Genomic DNA, 21,469 nt, shown 5'->3' on the forward strand with positions numbered 1-21,469 from the left:
CTAAGGCTCAGAGAAGTCTGGGTTGAGAATATAAATACATGTGTTATTTCTATAAAGGTCATAACTGGGTTGGAATAATACAAGAATGAGTGCTAAATTTAAAAAAGGTCTAGGAACAAGCCAGGTAGAGACGAAAAGGCTACAAAGAAAGAAAAAGGATGGCCCAAAAGGTTAGAAGATAGAGAAAAGCAAAGAGAGTTTTGTATCACCAGAACCAGGAAAGAGAAAGCACAAAGAAAAACTGGCATTTTGCCACTACTTCTACAAACTCCCTAGAATCCCTTGGTTATTTTATTCCCAACGATGAGCTATCGCCATAAGGGAGTTTTGCCTTAAAACAGAAACAAAACAAAAACCCCAAATCTTTTATAAAGATGAATCAAGTTTGCTTTGCTTTAATATTTAACTGAAACGCTCTTTGGCTTTGGCCTTTGGCAGGGGAGAGAAGCAGAATGCCTAGGCTGACATTGTTTTCCACGTTCCTGAATTAGGCATGACCAAAATATGCAGTACAGTGATCACAGAATCAAACCAGCAACCGACAGTGCTAAGAAATTACAGCCCCTGAACTATACTGCCTCATTAAAATTTTTTGACTGCTAAATGTATAATTATAATTTAATTTTCATTATGAATTTTCATTACATCATACCAGATATTCCTTCTATGATGGCAATATTCTGTTTTGGCCTTCATTTTAACCAATGTTGTACACAGATATACTAAAGAAATCTTACATGGGGAGAAGATAAAAAAATCTAAGCAAACGCTATTGATACTAATTAGAAACTAAAATACAGAACTAAACAGTACTAAAAACTAGTTTCTGCCTGTGAAATATGGAGGAATAAGGAAATTTCAATTTGACAGAAGACTCATCAGAGCTTTTCTTCTTGTGGGTTGGGGGCCTTTTTATAAAGGTAGAGATTTAAGAGTTTGCTTCCTTTAGATTTTCTACAGCTTAAAAACACCTGAAATATTTTGTTAGTAGTACCATCCTTAGCAGCAAAGATATAGGAAAATCTTTAATTATTGTGCTCATAGTTGTTAAAATGTCTACTTCTTAAGAACCTTTGTTCTTATATTCCTTTGGGGTTATGTCTTAGATGGGACATATTCTGACTGAGGTGGGAAGCAAAGAAAGCAGAAAAGACAGAAGCTCTCAAATAAGTTACCAATAAAATTCATGTTAGACAAGTTTGATATGACAGAAACATGAGTGCCAAGAATCAGAGATTCTTGTATCTGGACAAAGAAAACTTTTTTGGCAAAGGGCCAATGAAAAAATTTCCATTATTAAAGTTAGCATGGTCCTATTATTAAAGTAGTATGCATGGTAAAACTTCCTTCAATTGTACATAATTACTTTTATTTGAATGAAAAAACAATGCCAAGGAACAAAAATAATGCCCTTCAGATAGTAATAAATTAATCCATAATTTCTAGTCAATTTTTAAAGGTAGTTTTGTATTAGTCAAACATCTACTAAAAACTTATAAACAATGAAGAGAAAAGGTACATATATTCACATGTATGAATAAGGAAAAGCTTTTCCTGGATGTTTAGCATCAACCCAATATTGAAGAGGATTTTTTTTTTTCTCTTTAACACTGCAAAACCTTTTATTCTTGAATCTGGAGGTAGATTCTGAGTAAGAAGCTACTGATTAGGATCTTAATAGTTTGATAATGTGGAAAAAGAACAAGATAACTTACTAAATATGCCATAATCTCTGAGGCAGTTTCTAATTTCTTTTCCTATCAGTGTAACAAAGTTTGTATAACAAGAAAAATCTCAATAGGGTTAAGGCATCAATTATTTTCCCATTCTGCGAGTTACACAGGAGGAGGGGAATTATTAACAGGAATGATAAAGCTGTACTTGCATTTGGTAACGGAAAGAGAAGCTTACAAATGAGACGTCTCATTAGTTTGAGCAGATGGATCAAAATTAAAGGCTGAATCGCCAACTTTTAATTTCCCAATAGCCAAGAAGAGTTTGAAGTCTTGCAGAGTATGACTGTTGAAAAGTCAACATGAAAAGATTTTCTCCATCTGTCATCACACATGCTTGAGTGGAACACAACTGCCTCCTACTGCTTTTAATACTTTTAAAACAAAGCTGCACATGAAATCTATTAAGTACATGAATATACGAGTTTAGTTGATTGGTATACTAAAACCCATAGAAGAGTATGATCGGAGAACATCAGCATGGCTTTTGAACATGAAATTTGCTCTACTCTAATTTAATCTCAGCGGAGACAAACAAAATTAATTCGTTTATACATTTAAGAGGAACCTTAATTTTTAACATGAAAAGTACTTATTTGCCTAAGGTATAGTTCCCCCCCCCTTTTTTTTTTAGTGGACACATACTTTAATCTTCTTAATAATGGCCTGAAAGTAGCTGCTCAAGTAAAATTACTTAGGAAAACCACAACTAGAGAGAAAAAAAAAAATCCAAAATACTATACAACCTAAAGGCAAACAAAATTGAGGAATATTTGTTGAAAGAATTTTTTTTTTTTAACTAGCTGGAAGGGTAAAGTCTATAATGTCTTGTTTATCACATCACCTAGAATGGTGTAATGCCTTTATTGAAGAATCAATAAGATGTAACAAATTGTGAGGACATATTTATATAGTTACACTGTTTGTTAACCAATTTATGCATTTTATATTTTACTTATTTTCAGAGAGTATATTATTTTTGTTATTCTTACCAGTTGTTATTCTTTTTATTATGCTATATAAAATATTTAATGGTATATAAGTCTTTCTTCTTATAAATTTTAGTTGCATAATGTATACAATTTTAATATAATGCTAATTTTCAAAGAAAAATTGAAATGTAATAGATAATACTAAATAGTAAAGATGAAAGCCATACAAAATGAGATAAAGTATAGAATAAATTTACTATTTGTCTCAGCATATTTTCCATTCCACTTCTCCAGAGGGAGTCACTTAATCTGTTTCTTAATATCCATGATATAATAATCTGTGTGATTGTAACTGTGTTTAAATATATGTATTTTATTTTGTTAAAAAGAAAAAAAAAAAAAACTAGTTGGAAGGAAGCGGGGTTGGGGCATGAGGTGTTAGCCAGGAAAATTCAATGTCTTTCCTGGAGTGAAATAGGAATTACAATTGTTGCTACTACACACTAACTGCTAAGATGTATTTAAAAGGCAACAAAATAAAGCTAAAATAAAACCCTACAAGAAATAATTCATGCTCCCTTAATAAAAAGTAAAAGCACATTCAAATATACAGCTGGCTGTTTAACAACAATGCACTAATGTACAGTAAATTATAAATGAAATTCAGAACAAAGCTCTGTCTCCCTGTTTCTCTCTGTCTCTGTCTCTCTTTCTGCGTATGTATACACACAGAGACATATCTAATTTACTGTACTTTTATATGTACAACAAAACATTTATACAGAAGAGTATCTTAAAATGAAATGCAAATAGTTAGACCTTTCAGTTATTACAGTCAGCAGAATAAAATAACTGAAGAATTTGGATAATAAGATAAAAGACTACTGAATTATCTATTTTTTCATTTTCTGACAGATATATATACATACAAATTCATTTGTTGAAATTTATCACTTGGAATCTTACACAAAGACAGCTAGTGACTAGGATAATATTATATTCAATCTAAATTATGAGGGAAAAAACGAAACTCAGAAACTCTATTCTATTGGGGAGTTCTTTATTAACCTTCTAATAAAAGCGGAGGACCAAAGCAGAGTGAAGGTATTTCTTCAAGGAGATAAAAAAGAGAAAACCAATACAATGAGGGGTTCTAAGCTCCTGAAAACAAATTTCCACCTGAGCATCAGTAATCAGACTACTGTGAAGTAGCAATTCTTCTGTGATAGATTAAATAGAAGATTTCTAGCCTTATTGAAATAGGTATCTGCATCAACTTCCAAAAACAAAATGTATAATAGTCTGCCCTTCTAAGTACCTACACTGCAATTCCAGTATTGGACATATTATAAAGACAATCAGCAGACGCTGCCATGTATCAAGCTAACCGAACTTATAGGCCAAATAGTACTTGGCAGAGTAACTTGCAAATAGAAGATTTAAACAGACAGAATGATCTCTTTGAAAAGACTAAAACACAAAAAGATTTTAGTTTTGGGCGACTTTACCAAAGTTACATATTTAATACAGATAATTTAAAGAAATGAAAAACATAGAGGTTCGTTCTCAAATTATGTTGTAAAAGAGTTTTTTACTTGAGATGATTATATTAATGTAAAGATTACATTAAGATGCTGCCTTAACAACCAGTACTTATAATCTTAAGGCACTACTAGCCTGAGCATTTGTAATACTAGCAAGACTAGAGGCAAACATCAACTAACGGGCCACAGTTTTGATGTATTTCATATTTCCCAACATCCCCAACTCACTAAGGATCTCTGAAGATGAGCAGTTCATCACAACAAAATTCTATTTACCACAGAGTCCCCACGTACATGACTCCATACTAGGAACTGAACCAACAATATTTCCTTATAACCCAGTCTTACTTGGTAGGACCTATTCTACTGGAACACAAAACCTAAAAAGCCAATATTGCAGAGTTTCCTGGTGGTCTAGCAGTTAAGGAACCAACATTGTCACTCCCGAGGCATAGGTTTGACCCCTAGCCTGGGAATTTACACATGCCAAGAGTGTGACCAAAAACACCCAATAAAACAAAACCGCAACACTGCAAAGAAGACACTGATTAAATTTTTATAATATGACATCTTTAAGTTTTTATTTATATCTTTTTTTTCTATTTATGGTTCTCTCATATTTTTTTAGATAGGGAAAACAGAGAAACTACAGAAATAATTAGGGAAAAAGATAGGAAAGTAAGGGAATAAAATGTATTTTTAAAAATGGAAGGACAGGAGTTCCCTTCGTGGCGCAGTGGTTTACGAATCCGACTAGGAACCATGAGGTTGCGGGTTCGGTCCCTGCCCTTGCTCAGTGGGTTAACGATCCGGCGTTGCCGTGAGCTGTGGTGTAGCTTGCAGATACGGCTCGGATTCCACGTTGCTGTGGCTCTGGCGTAGGCCGGGGCTACAGCTCTGATTCGACCCCTAGCCTGGGATCCTCCATATGCCGCGAGAGCGGCCCAAAGAAATAGCAAAAAGACAAAAAGACAAAAAAAAAAAAAAAAAAAAAAGAAGGACATACATATATATACCAACTGAAACTATCTCTGAATAGTACAATTAATACTGATTTTTCCCCCTCATTTTCTCTTTCTGGTGTGCCCAAGTGTTACATTTGTTCAAACTCTTCTATTGGTTGGTCTCCTTTATTTTATCATATTTTATTTTAAACATTTTAAATTATAGAGGCCAAAGACCACAGGGTCACATATGAAGCAAAAACATAGAGAAGAGGTTTTTCTAGTTGAAGTAAGTGCACACCCAAAGCAAAGCATGAACAATCTGGTATGTAAAACATGAGTTTTTGTAGTCATGATTTAGAGGTAAATGTTACCATTTAAAAAATTTCAATGGTTAAGACACCACTCTGTCTTATGCATCTTAAAATTGTAAGATAAATTCAAAATGACAAACACATCAGATCATAACCTTACAACATGATACACTGATAAATCTGATCAGAGAACATGGCATACATTTGTTTATAAAATCCTTTGTAGGTCTGCTCTGACAACAATGTTATAAAGCATTCGGAATGCATTATAGGATCATGTGGTAAGAACACAAAATGTGGCCATTTTTACCATAATCTTATTTATCCAAAGTAAATGTTCCAACGACAACATACAGGCAGAAAGATGATCACTATAGAAGCACTATCTTAAGTAGTAGAAAGTTGCAAACATTTAAGGCACTCAATAATAAACAGCCAATGTCAGTGAATAGGCAAAGGAGCAATACAAAGTTTGGAAAATTATGCCATGGGCTTGATCAACACAGACCTGTATGTCAATACTGGTGTGACCTTTTACTAGCTGTATGACCTTAACATATCTTAGGTTCATTTTTTTCTTTTAACAAAAGGAGATAATGCTTGTGTCAAGAGGATTCTGAAGATTAAAAGTTCAAAGTGATCTACATGGCATCTGAAACTTAGAACCTGAATAAAAACTCCCTTTTCTCTCTTATAGACATTAAGATTGTGAAGACCATAGGGAAACAATAAAAAAATGTTTAGTATTCTTTGAGGAAAACAGTGAATATAAAACTGCATATACAGTATAATTAGAATTTAGCAATGGACTATAACTAATAATTAAGTCTGAATGAGCAAAATTAAATGCTACATGTGTAAATGGATGAAAAAAAGACCAGCAGGATAGGTATAAAAATTACAATAATAATGTTAAAGTGGTAAAACAATAGAACTATGAAAGTTTTTCTTAATATTATTTTACTTTTATAATTAAAAAAAGTAAAGAGCTACGAAGGTATTTCTAGAGAACTGAGGAAAGTCCTATGATTATGGAAAAAAAAAAATCATCACTAATCACTGAAAGAGAAACTGGGAGACCTACAGCCTAAATCATACTTCTTAGGGTGCAGAGCCTAAAGACCACCAGGCAACCACCCTGCTCTAATTCTTATTTGGAGAGAGGGCTGAGCACAGATCTGGATAGGAACTCTGATCTCACACTGTTTCAGAGGGCTCTTGTGTAACTATACTTTACACAGTGCTTTTTCCCCAGACAAAAGTGCAGGGAAAGGAGATAGTTGGTGGTCACCCATCATTAGAAAACTGGCAATGGTAGATGCCATGCCATGCATTCAAGAGGTGGGGAGGTAAAGCTTGTGTGCACACTCTCAATCCCGGGTTCTTCCTGCCCTAAAGAAACCAGCCCCTGACCACCCGAAGCCTCCCCTGGGGTTTCCTAACCTAGTCTGTCCTTTCTAAACAGGAGTGAGTTCTGTGAACCGAACTGTTCATCCAAACTTTGCCTGGTCTGAATTGACTACTACAAGTGCCTGCCTTAAGGCACGCTGTTCATTTTGAAAGGTAATGCAATGACTGGATTTACACTAAGAATGAAAGGGCTGGCAGTAAGATCTAATCTCTACCAACTGAACACTCTCAGCCAGCATGTGAACTTTAGAAATCATGATTTCTAGAGGGACATGTTAGACCCTGTTAACAGTGAGGGAACTAGGCCAGAAGAGGAAGAGGATATAATCTTCCTAGGAGCCTTTAAATTACGTTTACTTGGACTTTTAACTACCTACAACATAATAATATAAAAGTTGGAAATAAATGTCCATGGTGGTAACATCTACCTAATAATACTGAATTTATCCTATTCTTTTACAAAGAAGGTACAAACATTGGTGGCTATGCAGCACATTTCTTTCTGTTAAGATTTCTTCTGAAATGCTGCCAAAAGTTTCTTAAGATAGCATTTGAGGATCATCAGACATTCACTACAAATAAATCTCAAAAGGAAATCTAGAACAGAGGTTGGAAAACTATAGCCTGCAAGTCGAATGCACTTGCTGCCTGTTTCTGTAAATAAAGTTTTACTGGAATACAGCCATGTCCAAGTGTTTGTATATCGTCCACGGCTACTTTCATGCTGCAACAGCACATGGCGGTGAGTAGCTGCAACACAGAACATAAGGCCAACAAAGCCTAAAATATTCACTGTATGACCCTCTACAGAAAAGTTCCCTGGCTCCTAAGAATAAATCCGGAATACTCAGTAATATTTTTGGATTAAAGAATAATAATCTCTTACATTTCTTAATTCTTACACGATTAAATAATGGAACCCACAAACCAGTTTTCTAATGAGGATCACAGAAGAATATGGGTATAAAATAAATCCAAGTAAAGTGACATGAGATGAGGATTAGCCAAGATACTACATGGCCTGTGTTAAGCACACTAGTAAAACAAAGGCAATGTGTTGCTTTATTTGGCATACCACCTCACTTTTTTTTTTTCATCTGAGAAATTAGGATAATACTGGCTGTCTCCTTGGCTGCTGAGAGGATTCAATGAGATAATAAATGTAAGATAAATTTTTATCAAAGTATTTACTGATCACTAAGAAAGTAAGTTATCAATTTTACTTTATAACTTAATTACAATTTCTTTTCCTTAAAAGTTTTTCTTAAAACTAAGGACATTCTCTTGAGGTTAGCATTTTATAACAGTGTCTTATCTAAGGGGCAAAATACATCAAGGATGCTCAGTGAGTAGTGTTCCATGCTTTCAATTCCAAATCATCTTTGATTTGTTTTATATATTTGAGTTCCAAACAAGATTTACCTTGAAAAAAGGATTTTACTCATCTTAAAATACATTTTAAAACCGAAGAACCAGAAAATATTTAATTTTACGTGTTGTGAAAATCTAACAACATAGAAAAAAATTCCATAATAAAGTGATCCAAAGAACTATATACAATTGAGAAATGATTAACTTTTATGTAAGTAAAATTATCATTCCACTTTTATTTAACAATCATGATTGGAGCATTTTGAACCTTGGAATTTAGAAGTAAAAGTGCTTAATTTCCAAATAATATGAAACTATATTATAAATTTCACAAGATGAAACTTTATTATATATGTTATATGTATAAATATAACATATATTTATTATATATAATAGTTTCAATGTATAATAATGTGAAACTATTATATATTACTATATAAGATACTGGTTATATATTTTATTATATGTTATATATAATAAAACATTATATATGTCATATATAAAACTTTATTTTATATATATTCTACTACTTCAAGACAATGGTAGGAATAATATAACATTTAAATTTTTTACGTTATGTAAAAAAATATAAATTAAAAATTTTGAGGTGTGAGAGAAAGTTGGTGCTTTAAAAAACAAACAAAACCTGAAGTGTAAAGGATAAAATCCTTCTTTCTATTTAATACAAATGGCAAACAAAACAGTATGATCATCAATATTGAATCATAGTGTCATCTATGAATATTTTATGACTCACGGCATCCGCTGGGCTAAAAAAACTACTAATAAATAAAATCTGCGAGTCATTATCTCAGAATTCAAGCAAAATTTTAGGAATATAAAAATTAATAATTTTAACCACTGGGCATTCTCTAAAAACAGGATAACATAAAGTGTACCTGGTGTCCAGCCTTTACTTGCTTTAAGACGCTTTCATAGCATACTTCATCCATGTTATTCAATTGCTGCACCTTAAAGTTTTTGAAACATGAAAAAATTAAATGAAGCAATTATAAACCTCTTAACTACACATAAAACTTTAGCAATTATGATATATCTCCTTTTATTTTCAGACTAGCTAGAATACAGAAACAACAAACTCAATTTAAGTATCTATCATAACAACCCAAAACCAAATAAACACGAGGTAATTACAAAATGCAAATAAAATACCTCATGCAATACTTTCAGAGTAGTAACTTCATAAGAGCACCAACTTTTTTAAAGAAAACAATTTTAAGAATAAGATACTAGTTACAGAAATTTTAAAATAATTTTCAAGTTCTTTTCATTCCTTTCTCCAGAGGAGCCCTTTCTTCAGGCTGTTTTTCTTCCACTTCATTCTATAATACTATAAAGCTTTCCTGTGTAATTCTCAAAACACTAGAATAGTACTAATAGGATGTTATGGCATATAAAGCTAAAATCTAAGGAAACATTATTTCTGTAATGTATCTGGAGATGGACATTTTTCTACATAAACATTTTTTTCAGATTAATCAGAAATTTAATTTCAAAAGAGATGTCATTTTCCTGTGAATGAGATAGCTTCCAACCAAAAAGGAAAAATGGTCACCTCAAAAGAGTAGGCATGCGACCCAACCCACATTTATTCAGAGTTTGGAGGGGATAAAAATGTTACACATCTGAAAAGATTATGATTTAGATTTTTTGTTTCAATAAACACTTTAGCATTCTGGAACTCATGACTTATAGTGATTAAGCAGGATGATTAAAATAATTTACTCTTCATTAATTATTAAAAAAAAAACTCTTCTAAACAAAACTCCCAATAATTTTTCCTGTGAATTTTAGATTGAATTCTGGTTAAAGCCATTATTTCAAATTAGACATGCAATGGACTTCATTTTCCCATGTTCTTCTACAACAACTGACCTAACCCTAACCCTAACCCTAAGCCTAACCCTTCTGAATGAAACTCTCAGAAACCTGTAAGGATTTCTTATGAAATGAAAAATTCAAAATGGTTAGAATATAATAAATGACACCCAAGGGAAGTGCTTAATGGTTACCAACTGTATATGTCAGCTGAGTGTAATAACAACAATTTTGTAAGACAAAAATGCTTATTTATAACTAATATATGTAATTAATTTACTATTTATATTACATAAGATTTGTAAAAGGTTTTTTAAAAATTTTGCTACAGTTTGAAACACTCAAAAAATCATGAGTGAGTTCAATATCTCACACCATTCTTTTTATGATTATAATGTAACATGTTGTGGTTAAAAATACTTTGCATTTAATTAGCTTTAAGTGATTTACCAATTTCTATAATGAAACTAACAGAAAATAAGCTTTAAGATGGTTGACAGGCATCTGAAAATATTTTCTTCTCTACATCTTTCTGTGATAATCCTCCGCTATTACTTAAATTATAAGTTTAAAGAACAATCTAAGGTTATAAATAGCTCTACATCTGTCCTAATGATACACTAAAATAAACTGATCAAATATATATTAAGATATGAATAAAAAAACAAGGAGCAAGTAATACTGAAAAGCACTTGAAACAATAAAGGTAAAAGGTGCATACTGGAGTTCCCATAGTGGTGCAGTGGTTGACGAATCTGACTAGGAACCATGAGGTTGAGGGTTCAATCCCTGGCCTTGCTCAGTGGGTTAAGGATCTGGTGTTGCCAAGAGATGTGGTGTAGGCTGCAGACGCAGCTCGGATCCCGCATTGCTGTGGCTCTGGCGTAGGCCGAGCGCTACAGCTCCAATTAGACCCCTTGCCTGGGAACCTCCATATGCCACGGGAGCGGCCCTGGAAAAGGCAAAAAAACAAAAACAAACAAACAAACAAAAAGGTCACATCATAACTGTTACCATGTCATGAGCTATCCCTTTGTGTATATATCTGAAATGGATCCCCATTCACAATTCTAAACACATCTTACTTTTATGCAGTGCAGATAGAGTATACTAACTGTTGCAGTGACATTCACTTCTGGTATTTTTTGAACTGAGTATTTTATTTACAGTACTGTAAGGTAAAAAATGACCCAATTTTACTAATAAAAGTTTTTAGACAAGAAGTAATGTAATACATTAAAGACCAAGGTTGATGTGGTAGCATATGATTCTATCATGTTTTCTTCTAAAAAGGAGTCATATGGCTTTCAAATCTTCTCCTAAAGCTACTTCTTTCACAGGGGGGAAAGATGTCATTAAAAAAAATGACAAATGTATACATTTTAAGCAAAGTATTCCTTCATGATATTATAAAAGCCTAAAATAAACACACTAATCATGCAAATGGTACATGGGTAATATTATTTAAGGAATTAGATAAGCTTTTTTAAACACTGCAAAACATTTCAGAAATGCCACTTATATAATTAACATAACAATTATAAAATATTACAAGTTAAATAGAGCAGCTTCCTTAATAGCTGCTATTATGAAATTATTTTTCAGTTGCATATAAGGTATTATTTATTTCAGATGAATAATGTTATATCAAAATATATATTACTGATTCAACTAAAGCCCTTTATTATTTCACACTGACCTTCAACTATATCAAAATAACTTTCTGAAACATAGTCTTATACATAACTTGTGTTTTTAGCTTAGAATACAAAATATACACTGATGGTAACAAAGCAAATTACTACATACAATTTTTTGGCACAGGAAATACTCTGCTGTATGTAGCTGAGGAAGTGTGCTACATTTTCTTCTAGGGTGTTGTATTTGTAAATGCGACTGAAACAGTCTTCAGGAGTCTCTAATCTTAAACGAGTATCACATAATACAGCGACAAAAACATCTCTAGAAAAGTATAATTTTAAAAATGAATACTTACCTTATTTGCACTTTTAACTCCCAAAAATGTCTGTCCAAGAGGAACAGGTCGAAAACGGCCATCAAAGTAGAAAAGTCCAATGCAGGGATTGACATGTAAAAACGTAGCAACATCGAGGTAGTTGGGTAAGGTTGCAGAGAGTCCGAGAATTCTTATCATACTCTGTGTGGATTCAACCTATAGGGGTTATTTTAATTAATGTATGAGATAGATGCAACCCATCTGGATTTATACTAAGTTTAAAATTAGTTTTAGTAAGTATAAAGTATGAAATATTCACAATAAAAAAAGATCACTGAAGAAAGAGAATAACAACACACAGTTAAAAGATAATAGTGTATACATGTAAGAGTAACTTGGTCCCCATGCTGTACAGCGGAAAAAAATTAAAATAATAAAACAAGAAAAATAAATACATACATAAATAAAAGATAATATGAAACTGGTCTAATCTGGCATGTAGGAAGATATAAAATGATTAAAGATGTGATTTTAGTAGATTTCTTGAAATGGAAAATTCCATTAGTTAAATGGTTTCTTTTTTTTTTTAATCCCTCTAAAAATGTAATAAGGCAAGTGACATGTTAGGTTTTAGTATAAGTTTTACCAATTTGTAATGTCAAGTGTTAAAAGTATATGCTCTTCATTCTACATTTTAATAATTTGAAATTCATTTTGAACACAAAGGCAAAAAAGTCTAAAATAATTAAGGTAGATATTTCCAGTGTTTTGCAAGTTTAAATTTAAAATGATACACTGTGTAAGGAAAGGTGTGGAACAACAGCCAAAATTTAGGGGAGAAAAAAAAAATCACAAACTATTCAAAGAATGTATTTAGCTGCATTATTTGTGTTCATTGGTGTGGTGTAGTATTCTAATTTTGTTGCTGAACAATGCTGATAAAACTGATTAATATGTTCATCAATTATTTATTAAGTTTTAATGACAGACACAGTGCCATTTAGAGCAGGGGTTTAGAGTTTTTAAAAATCACAGAAACACTGAATGTGTCCAATTATTAGTAGTACCTTTTAAAAACCGTAAGAACAATGAAGAGAGAGTACTAATTAAATTTGGGTAAATCAGGGAAGGCACACAAAGGTGATGGTTGCTGGTGTTCGAAGAGAACAGTGTCTTGGCAGATAGGCCATGAAGAATGGTGTTTAAGTCCTGCACTTAGCAACACGAGTGGCATGGGCTACGGGCGGAGGTGACAAAAGATATGAAGAAATATAGAAATGATCATGAGAAATCTTGCGTGCCAAGGTGTTTATCCATTTTACTGCTCATGAGCACAGAGCAGTCTTCCATTCTCTCTGTTACGTCTTCATGATGAAACCTTATAGCATTCTCATCTTTTTCTATTTCTTAAAATCTTGTAAAACTTCTGTGTCCTTTCTAATTTTGTTTATTCAAAGGTTTTTTACTTATTTGTGGTTAGATGTTTTTCGAAACTTCTTTAGCTTTTTAAAAACTAGCATTGAAAATATTTTTATAGAAGGATTCTAGCTAATAAACCTAATTCTACTGTTTTCCTATTTTGTATTTAATTTTGTTTTCAGTTTTTTTTCCATTATTTTCTTTAGAATAGTGTTTAAAATTATCTATCAATTAAAATTTAATAATTAACTAATTATAGTCTCTACATTCCTGTTCACTTTAGAGTATAACTCTTACTCTGAATTACAACTCTGGCTGTATTTGACAAGCTTTCATTATTTTCTAATAACAATGTTTTCATGCTCTTCTTCCCTTCCTTCCTTTCATGACCACTTACTGGGCTCTGTCGGGAGACTGCTCTTTCCTTTTAAGTACTTGGGCTTTAAATCTTCATTTTATCAAATACAAAAGTGTAGAATGTATGTATATATGTATGTGTATATACATACGCACAGTACATCCATACATATATAGATGTACATTTGGGTGTGTGTAGAATTTTATTATATAGAATTTAGAATTACTTCAAAATTTCTCTTGTATTCTGTAAAGACTATGATCTTTTCAATTTCTGCTTGGAAAAAATGTCCCGTGGAGACCTGAGAGGAACATAATTTATCTATTTTTAGGGTATACAATTCCATGCGCTTGACTAGTTTACCATATTAATTATATATTTAAAATTCTCTATGTTAACAATATAGGAAGTTATTAGTATTTGCCAGGAGAAAGTATTCTTTAATCACACACAAACTTCCCATTTTAAATTATGATGCAAAATGTTATGAAGGGAAATAATTTATATGATCACCATGACAGCCTGGGACCATTCACACCTAAATCCTAGGGCTTCTCTCCACTATGGGTGACATTCTGCAGCCCCAAGTCCCTATAACAGCCCTTCTGTCTGAGTTTTCAAATCCTGCCTGCTTTCTTATATTTACATACTAGGTTTCCATGTAAAAGTCTGATTTTAAAAAGGGTTCTTACTTGGCAAAAGGTTTGAAAACCTCTGATGTGATTTTTAAAAGTACACATGACTTAGAATGAATTTGGCAAGTTAATTAGGTTAAGACCAAACTCCTTTATGAGATAATGCATATAAAAAGATTCTCAATCTTTAATAAAAGGCTATACAATATTATTATTTGTTTAAAACCTAAGAATGTTAAGTCATTCTTATCTTTTTGGTATCATAAGTAAAATAAGGGGATTCATGGGATATATTTACCACAGTAAATATTTTAATTTTTTCCCCAGTTTTTTATGTCTCTCATTTAAATTTCATTTTATTTTTTTTATTATTATTTTTTTTTAGTCAAAACTTGCCTGCTGATATCTTCAAGTTATTATACATAAGTGAGCAGTTCCCGAAGCTGGATTTCTCCTTGGATATATCTATACATGGGCCAGAAAGTCCAAGTTCATTCCCTGACACAAATGTTACTTACAGGCACTAAGAGAAAATGTGGCCTTGTGCCTTCCAAACTTATTCTGTAAGCAGGACAGAAATGAATCTGCTTACTCATCATTATGGGTTATAGCTGGGCTTATTTGGTACCAAACCAAGGTGCTCTAAGAGTAAACAGTGATCCTACCTCCTATTTAATAAATTTCCTTTACATGTTATGACTAGAATACCCTTTATGGTAATTAAAATGATTCCTTTTAATTTAAAATTTTAAACTCTTACTGGTGAAAATTTAAAGGAAATGAGAGTGACTTTTTTGTTTTAAAATCATTATTTATAACACAAAAGTTATTGAGTATATTTTTAAGGTTTCTTGATGTTAAATACATGATACCTTGAAAACACTAGAGATATTTTTATGCTAAAACTTCATTTTAAAACAATGGTAGGAGTTCTTGCTGTGGCACAGTGGGTTAAGAATCTAACTGCAGGGCCCAGGTCGCTGCAGAGGTGTGGGTTCAAGCACTGGCCTGATGCAGTGGATTAAAGGGTCTGGCATTGCTGTAGCTATGGTGTAGGTTGCAGCTGTGTCTTGAATTCAATTCCTGGTCTGGGAACTTTCATATGTTGCAGACGTGTCCATAAATAAAATAAAACTGTATTTTTTAACCTAAAAAACTGTCCTATCATTCTCAATATAGCTAAGCCTGTATAAGAAATATTTTCTTTTAAATAGGGATAATTTGGACCTTTATGTCTGGAACCACATCTTTATTTTATTTTTTATTTTTTCTGTCTTTTCTCTTTTTAGGGCTGTACTCACTGCATACGTAGGTTCCCAGGCTAGGGGTCCAATTGGAGCTGTAGCCTCCGGCCTACACCAGAGCGCAGTAACGCAGGATCCGAGCCGCATCTGCGACCTACACCACAGCTCATGGCAACGCCGGATCCTCAACCCACTGAGCGAAGCCAGAGAATGAACCCGCTACCTCATGGTTCCTAGTCAGATTCATTTTTGCTGTGCCATGATGGGAACTCCTGGAACCAAATCTTGATGCTATATGCACTACATACTCATCTGAAAACTATAAAAAAATTAACATTTTTCAGCTTCTTCTTTGTCATTAATCCAAAAACTAGGCAGTCAATTTTTATGATGTTTTTCTTCACATAAAATCTAAGTTTGGACAAAGTCTCCCTATTCACTGAAAGTACATTTAGTTAGGACAAATAATGTTAGTTCAATGCCATTAAATACAACAAATTTGGGTTTTCTTATACTTTTCTCTTTTCCAGATTTCTCTCAGTCATGCCAAGGGCGTTGTGAATTAGTCTCTAACACCACAGTGCAATTTCAGAACCTAAACAGAATCTTCACTGCATTAGAATAGCTCCCTATGGTGTTTCTGTGTTAGTTACAAAAGTTGAAGTGCTGTGTGAAATACTGCCATCTACTGGCAATGTCTGGTAATTACAGGGAACAAATAAAAACAGGAACATATGCTTTTTATGAAACTATTTATGAGCACTGTATTAATACACTGGAAATACGAGAAGAATTATATAGATCATTCCATCAAGGAGATTAGAGTATAGTGATGGCCACAAGTGAAGATAGAATTATCCAGAGCCAAATTGTGAAATTATAAGGAAGAATGGTAAGTGCTAGACAGAGGGAACACAGAAAAGGTATAATTCATTCTAAGTGAACTAGAAAACACTTCATAGAAGAAGTGATACTTGGCAGATTCAAAGAACAGTAGGTTTTCAACAGATGGATGCGTGGGGTGATAATATATATATTAATCTCATAACTAACATCACACTCTAACTTAGGTAAAATTAGTTTTTATCTCTGAAAGAGGGTCAATGGTACTGGAAAGAAAGTGGGGAAGGAATGAATGGTTTTGTGTGGCTGGAACCTAGGGCAGCTATGGAACATGATGGAGAAGCTAAAATTAGACAAATGGATCAGGGCTTCTTTAATGGCCAGTTAAATAATTTAAACTTTTTTCTTAAGATAACAAACAGCAAGTCATCAAAGGCTTATGAGCATAGCAGTGATAAATTATACAACTGGAATTTGATTATATTATTAATATGCCAGTGTGTAGGACTTACTATATATTTGCATACCACATATCCATATTATATATTCCTATATCATTATTAATGTAATATTATATATAATAATCAAACAAAATTTACAAAATATTTATAAATTTATAATGATTACTTCAAAATATATATGGTACATAATGCATGTGTGTCTGTGTACATACCTACAGAAAGCATCAGCAGCAGGTCTACAGTCTATTTTCTTCCTTAACTGGAAATGCTCAAGAAGACACCCTGGTCAAATCCCCTTGTAAACATGCTGATGACAGATCTCCTGGCAAATGTACTAATGGTATTTACTTGAGTACTAATGTTCTACAGTTGCAGGAAAGCCTTATTTTTGTAATGCTTTTAACTGAAGGTGGATCTCTAAGTGGTTCAATGCAAACAAACCAAGAACATATGGCCTGAAAAAAACATCACTAGACTACATTCGAATCAAATCAAATCAAAACATCTCATGTTCATAAGAGCTCTCTGTAGTGAAATGATGCCCTGCATGCTCCTTTTCAAGGCCTCAGAAGTAAAACCTGTGCTAGAGCAGATCCCACTGCGGCAAGAAAGGAGAGCAGTGATGGCAGTTTCAGATTTTTCTATGTATCACCTTTGCCTCACAATTGCCTGTATCCTTGAAATTATTAAGTTGAATATTAGCCAAAGTCTCTGATTTTTGTGTCTACTTTGAATATTTCAACCCTTGTGTTTTATGTATGTGTATCTCTGTGTGTGTGAATGCACATTTTTTTTTTTTTTTGTCTTTTTTTTTTTGCTATTTCTTGGGCCGCTCCCACGGCATATGGAGGTTCCCAGGCTAGGGGTCGAATCGGAGCTGTAGCCGCAGGCCTACGCCAGAACCACAGCAACGCGGGATCCGAGCCGTGTCTGCAACCTACACCACAGCTCACGGCAATGCCGGATCATTAACCCACTGAGCAAGGGCAGGGACCGAACCCGCGACCTCATGGTTCCTAGTCGGATTTGTTAACCACTGTGCCACGACGGGAACTCCTGAATGCACATATTTTTAATTTGTATGGTAAAAAAGTGAACATGTCCTAAAAAGCCCTTCCATTCCATCCCAACTATAAAATGACTTTTTTTTTTTTTGGTCTTTTTAGGGCCACGCCCGCCCTAAAAGGAAGTTCCCAGGCTAGGTGTCTAATCAGAGCTGTAGCTGCCACAGCATGTTGTATATCCTTCCTCATAAATGCACCCTACACTCCCCCTGCCTAAAATCAAAAGGTTTATAAGAACTCTGCTTGTTAACTATATCCATGGCCTAGAACTATGTAGTTGGCCTACAGGAAGTGGTTAATAAAAGTTTTCAAAATGAATGAATGAGAATATAAATATACTGTATGTTTTCTTCTTCACACAAATGGGACTGTGCTATATACACAGGTCAGCTTGCCTTTTCAGAGAATCTAACATGGACATCTTTTAAGCTCAGTTCACACAGCTCTACTTCATTCTTTCTAAAGATGGCAAAGTAGCATTTTACTTTATGAATGTAATAGAATTAAATCATTTCTTCTTTTGTTGTACGTATGAGTTGTTTCCAAACATATTCTGCATTAACCAGAAAGTGTCAGTGAATACTGGTGTTAATGAACCTATGTGTTCATACCATTATTTCCATAGGTCAGCTTTCTAGAAGTAAAAACACAGTTTAGCAAGTGTTTTCAAATTACATCCATTTTTTCACTTTTGCCAATCTAATGGAAGAGAATTGTCTCATGTTCATTTGGATTTCTTTTAAGTACCTTTTCTATGATTCTCAGTATTTTTATTTCTACTGTTAGGTGCTTTTTCCAAAATTTTAAAAAACATTTCTTATTAATTTACAATAACTTTTCATTATAAAGACATTTAAGCTTTATTTTATGTGCTGCAAATAACTTCGGTTATTCTGTTTTACATCTTAACTTTTTGGATGTCAGAAGTTTTTAATATTTGCATATCCAAATGTGCCATATGTTTACAACCTTTGTGGTTTTGCATTTTGCTTAGAGGATCTCCACCCCAAAATTATTTATAAAATGCTCTCTTACATTTTCTTTAATACACTGAGTTTGGCTCAGTGCATGAATTAAAATAATTAATTTATGTAGAATTTTATGGTGGCTTTATAAGATGAAAACACATTATTTTAAAACATTTTAAAATGCAATATAGCTTGTAAAGTTTTATACTCTTTTTTACATTAAATTCCCGTACCTAGGTCTGGATGAGAACTAGTCAGGATACGAAAGATAAAAGAACTTATATCTAACTACTTATTAGGGGTGAGGGAGAGTGTTAAGGAAGAAGGAAAAACTTGAGTGTGACTCCCACACATTCAATTTGGGCTTGAGAACCAAGCGGATTGTGATGCCATAGATAAATACACAGGAAAGATGACAGAGTTTCTGACCTGTTTAACATGAGATGTTAAACTACAAGTCATTGTGGAGGTTTGGACTATATGCAGAGATTTAGACACAGATAAAGAAGTGTTATTTTCCCAGGGCAAATATTTAGAAGGAAAACAGAAGATGGCAAGTGAGAGTCCTGTGTTAGAGGAGGATGTAACTGCTGGTTAATCCCTGAACTTGACCTTGGCAATGAGAGGATCCTCACCTCCTTCCCTGTCCTTGGAATGTGCATTCCACATGCCTTCCCTGACCTCAAAGTCTGCCCTAAGGATGCAGCCTTCAGAGAGCAATGTGTTGTTGAGATGTCTGGATGGTTTATGTGACTAAGCCAATTAAAGCCTCTAAATAAACTTTTAAGATTCTGGTGGCGGTGTGGAAATCTACTTATCTTGCAGTCACTCAAGACAAGCCTCAAAGTTAAGTTCCTTTGCTTATTAAAACTGTCTGGTGTGATCTGCCTCTTTCTTCAGTCTCTCCTTGCTCTCTGTGTACAGGGCATTTGCAAACCAACATCTTAGAGAATGTAAACATTTCAAGGGTGAGAAAAGAAGATGGCAAGGAAACGTGAGAAGGAGCACTTAAGCAGGTGACAAAAAGCCCAGTGAAGGAGACCAAGGCAGGACTGGAGCAAGGAGTCACAGAGAAAAAAGTCTCAAGATTGAGGAAGTAATGAGTTATATCAAATATCAAAAATGAGTAGTGTTAAAAAATAAAAAAGGGAATTGCTTTGAGAACTATCTTTTGGATTTAGTAACTGGTGATCCTGGTTAAAAAAAAAAAAAAATTTATGACCTATGTTGGTTGGAACGATAACCAGACTGCAGTGGTTTTGAAGGCAAAAGGGAAGGTGAATATAGATTAATATTTCCAGAAGCTAGGTGGCAAACACAGCTTTATTAATACGCAGAAGTTACTGGAAGTAGATAGGTTTTGGTCAAGATGGGTAGCATTTTGCAATTCTTTTAAGTTTAAGTGCACAGTGCTCACAGAGAGGGAAAAGTTAAAGACCTGGGAGAAGGAAAGTGGGTAACTTATAGAGTGAAAGAAATGGGGTCTAAGACAAGGGGAGAAGTAGCCTATAGTTAAGGGCTGAGGGAAAGAATGATGAGGACAGATTTGGGGAGGAGTTTGAGGCTTTTTCTGGGTGGCTGGGGATGGTTTTTTTCTGGGCACAAATTGAGGGAGCTCGAGCATGAAGGGCTTTATTTCCACTCAGTAAAAAGTATTATCTTCTAAGAATGAGGCTTGACAAAGTAGGGAAGAATGAGGGAGGAGTCTGGTGAAGCTTGAGAAAAAGAAGGAGAGCTGCTTACAAGTTAGGAGATAATCCCAATGATCCAGGTGAAATCAGACTCTGTGAATGGAGACCTTTGCCTCCACCCCTGTGTAATCGCAGCTTGTATTTAGCAATGCGGCTGGAGGCAGAGACACTCTTCAACTGATTTATGACTAGACTTTCACCAGATAGTCAGAGGCTAAGCAAGTTAAGATTATTGACAAAAGAAAAATTGGTCATGGAGTCTTGGCTATTTCAGAAAGAAAATAAATCCAGTAGAATATAGATCAAAGACAATAATAGATGGGAAGTCAAGGAATTAGATAATCAGTGTTTATCTACTTTCTATACATGTACTATATACCAACAAATGTCATTTTAATACTCATGGGTATTCTAAGATATCTTTTCACTTAATGAAAAGAGGAGCTGACAGAATTTATCAACTTTGGTTTGGACAATTAATAACCACAAAGGTCCAAAACTTGAGACAACATGTACATGTCTCCTTTAAAAAATAACAATTAATCTTATGTACATTAGGTGATAATATTTCATTTTATCTGGTGTTTCAGGTAAATATAAATCATGTTCAGAGTTTTTTCAGAGGGGAATGACAGGCATAGAGAGAAGTGGATGAATCACTAATATTTTCTTATGATCTACCATTTTTAATACTGCTTAGTTAATATTAGATTTAGTTTTAAAAAACAGGTTTAGGGGAATT

At 33.6% G+C, this 21,469-nt stretch overlaps 1 protein-coding gene across 7 annotated transcripts in view; it reads right to left on the reverse strand.

The window, feature by feature from the left end:
* The window catches only part of ASCC3 (activating signal cointegrator 1 complex subunit 3), a 325,213-nt gene that overhangs the window by 169,385 nt on the left and 134,359 nt on the right, over positions 1 to 21,469 (reverse strand). For all 7 annotated transcript variants that reach the window (XR_014806468.1, XR_014806467.1, XM_084961374.1 and 4 more), the window contains 2 exons: positions 12,084 to 12,260; positions 9,148 to 9,219 (listed from right to left, as the gene is read on the reverse strand). Coding sequence is in view for 5 of the 7 variants with exons in the window: in XM_084961374.1 (XP_084817500.1) it covers positions 9,148 to 9,219; positions 12,084 to 12,260 (249 nt within the window). In the remaining 2 variants the exon portion in view is untranslated. The remainder of the gene's footprint in view (positions 1 to 9,147; positions 9,220 to 12,083; positions 12,261 to 21,469) is intronic.

The sequence above is a fragment of the Sus scrofa genome, chromosome 1 (genome assembly GCF_054392235.1).
Source record: "Sus scrofa isolate SSC_HxYL_T2T_F1_AM1 chromosome 1, Sscrofa_HxYL_maternal_Yorkshire_Landrace_v2.0, whole genome shotgun sequence".
NCBI classification, from domain to species: Eukaryota; Metazoa; Chordata; class Mammalia; order Artiodactyla; family Suidae; genus Sus; species Sus scrofa.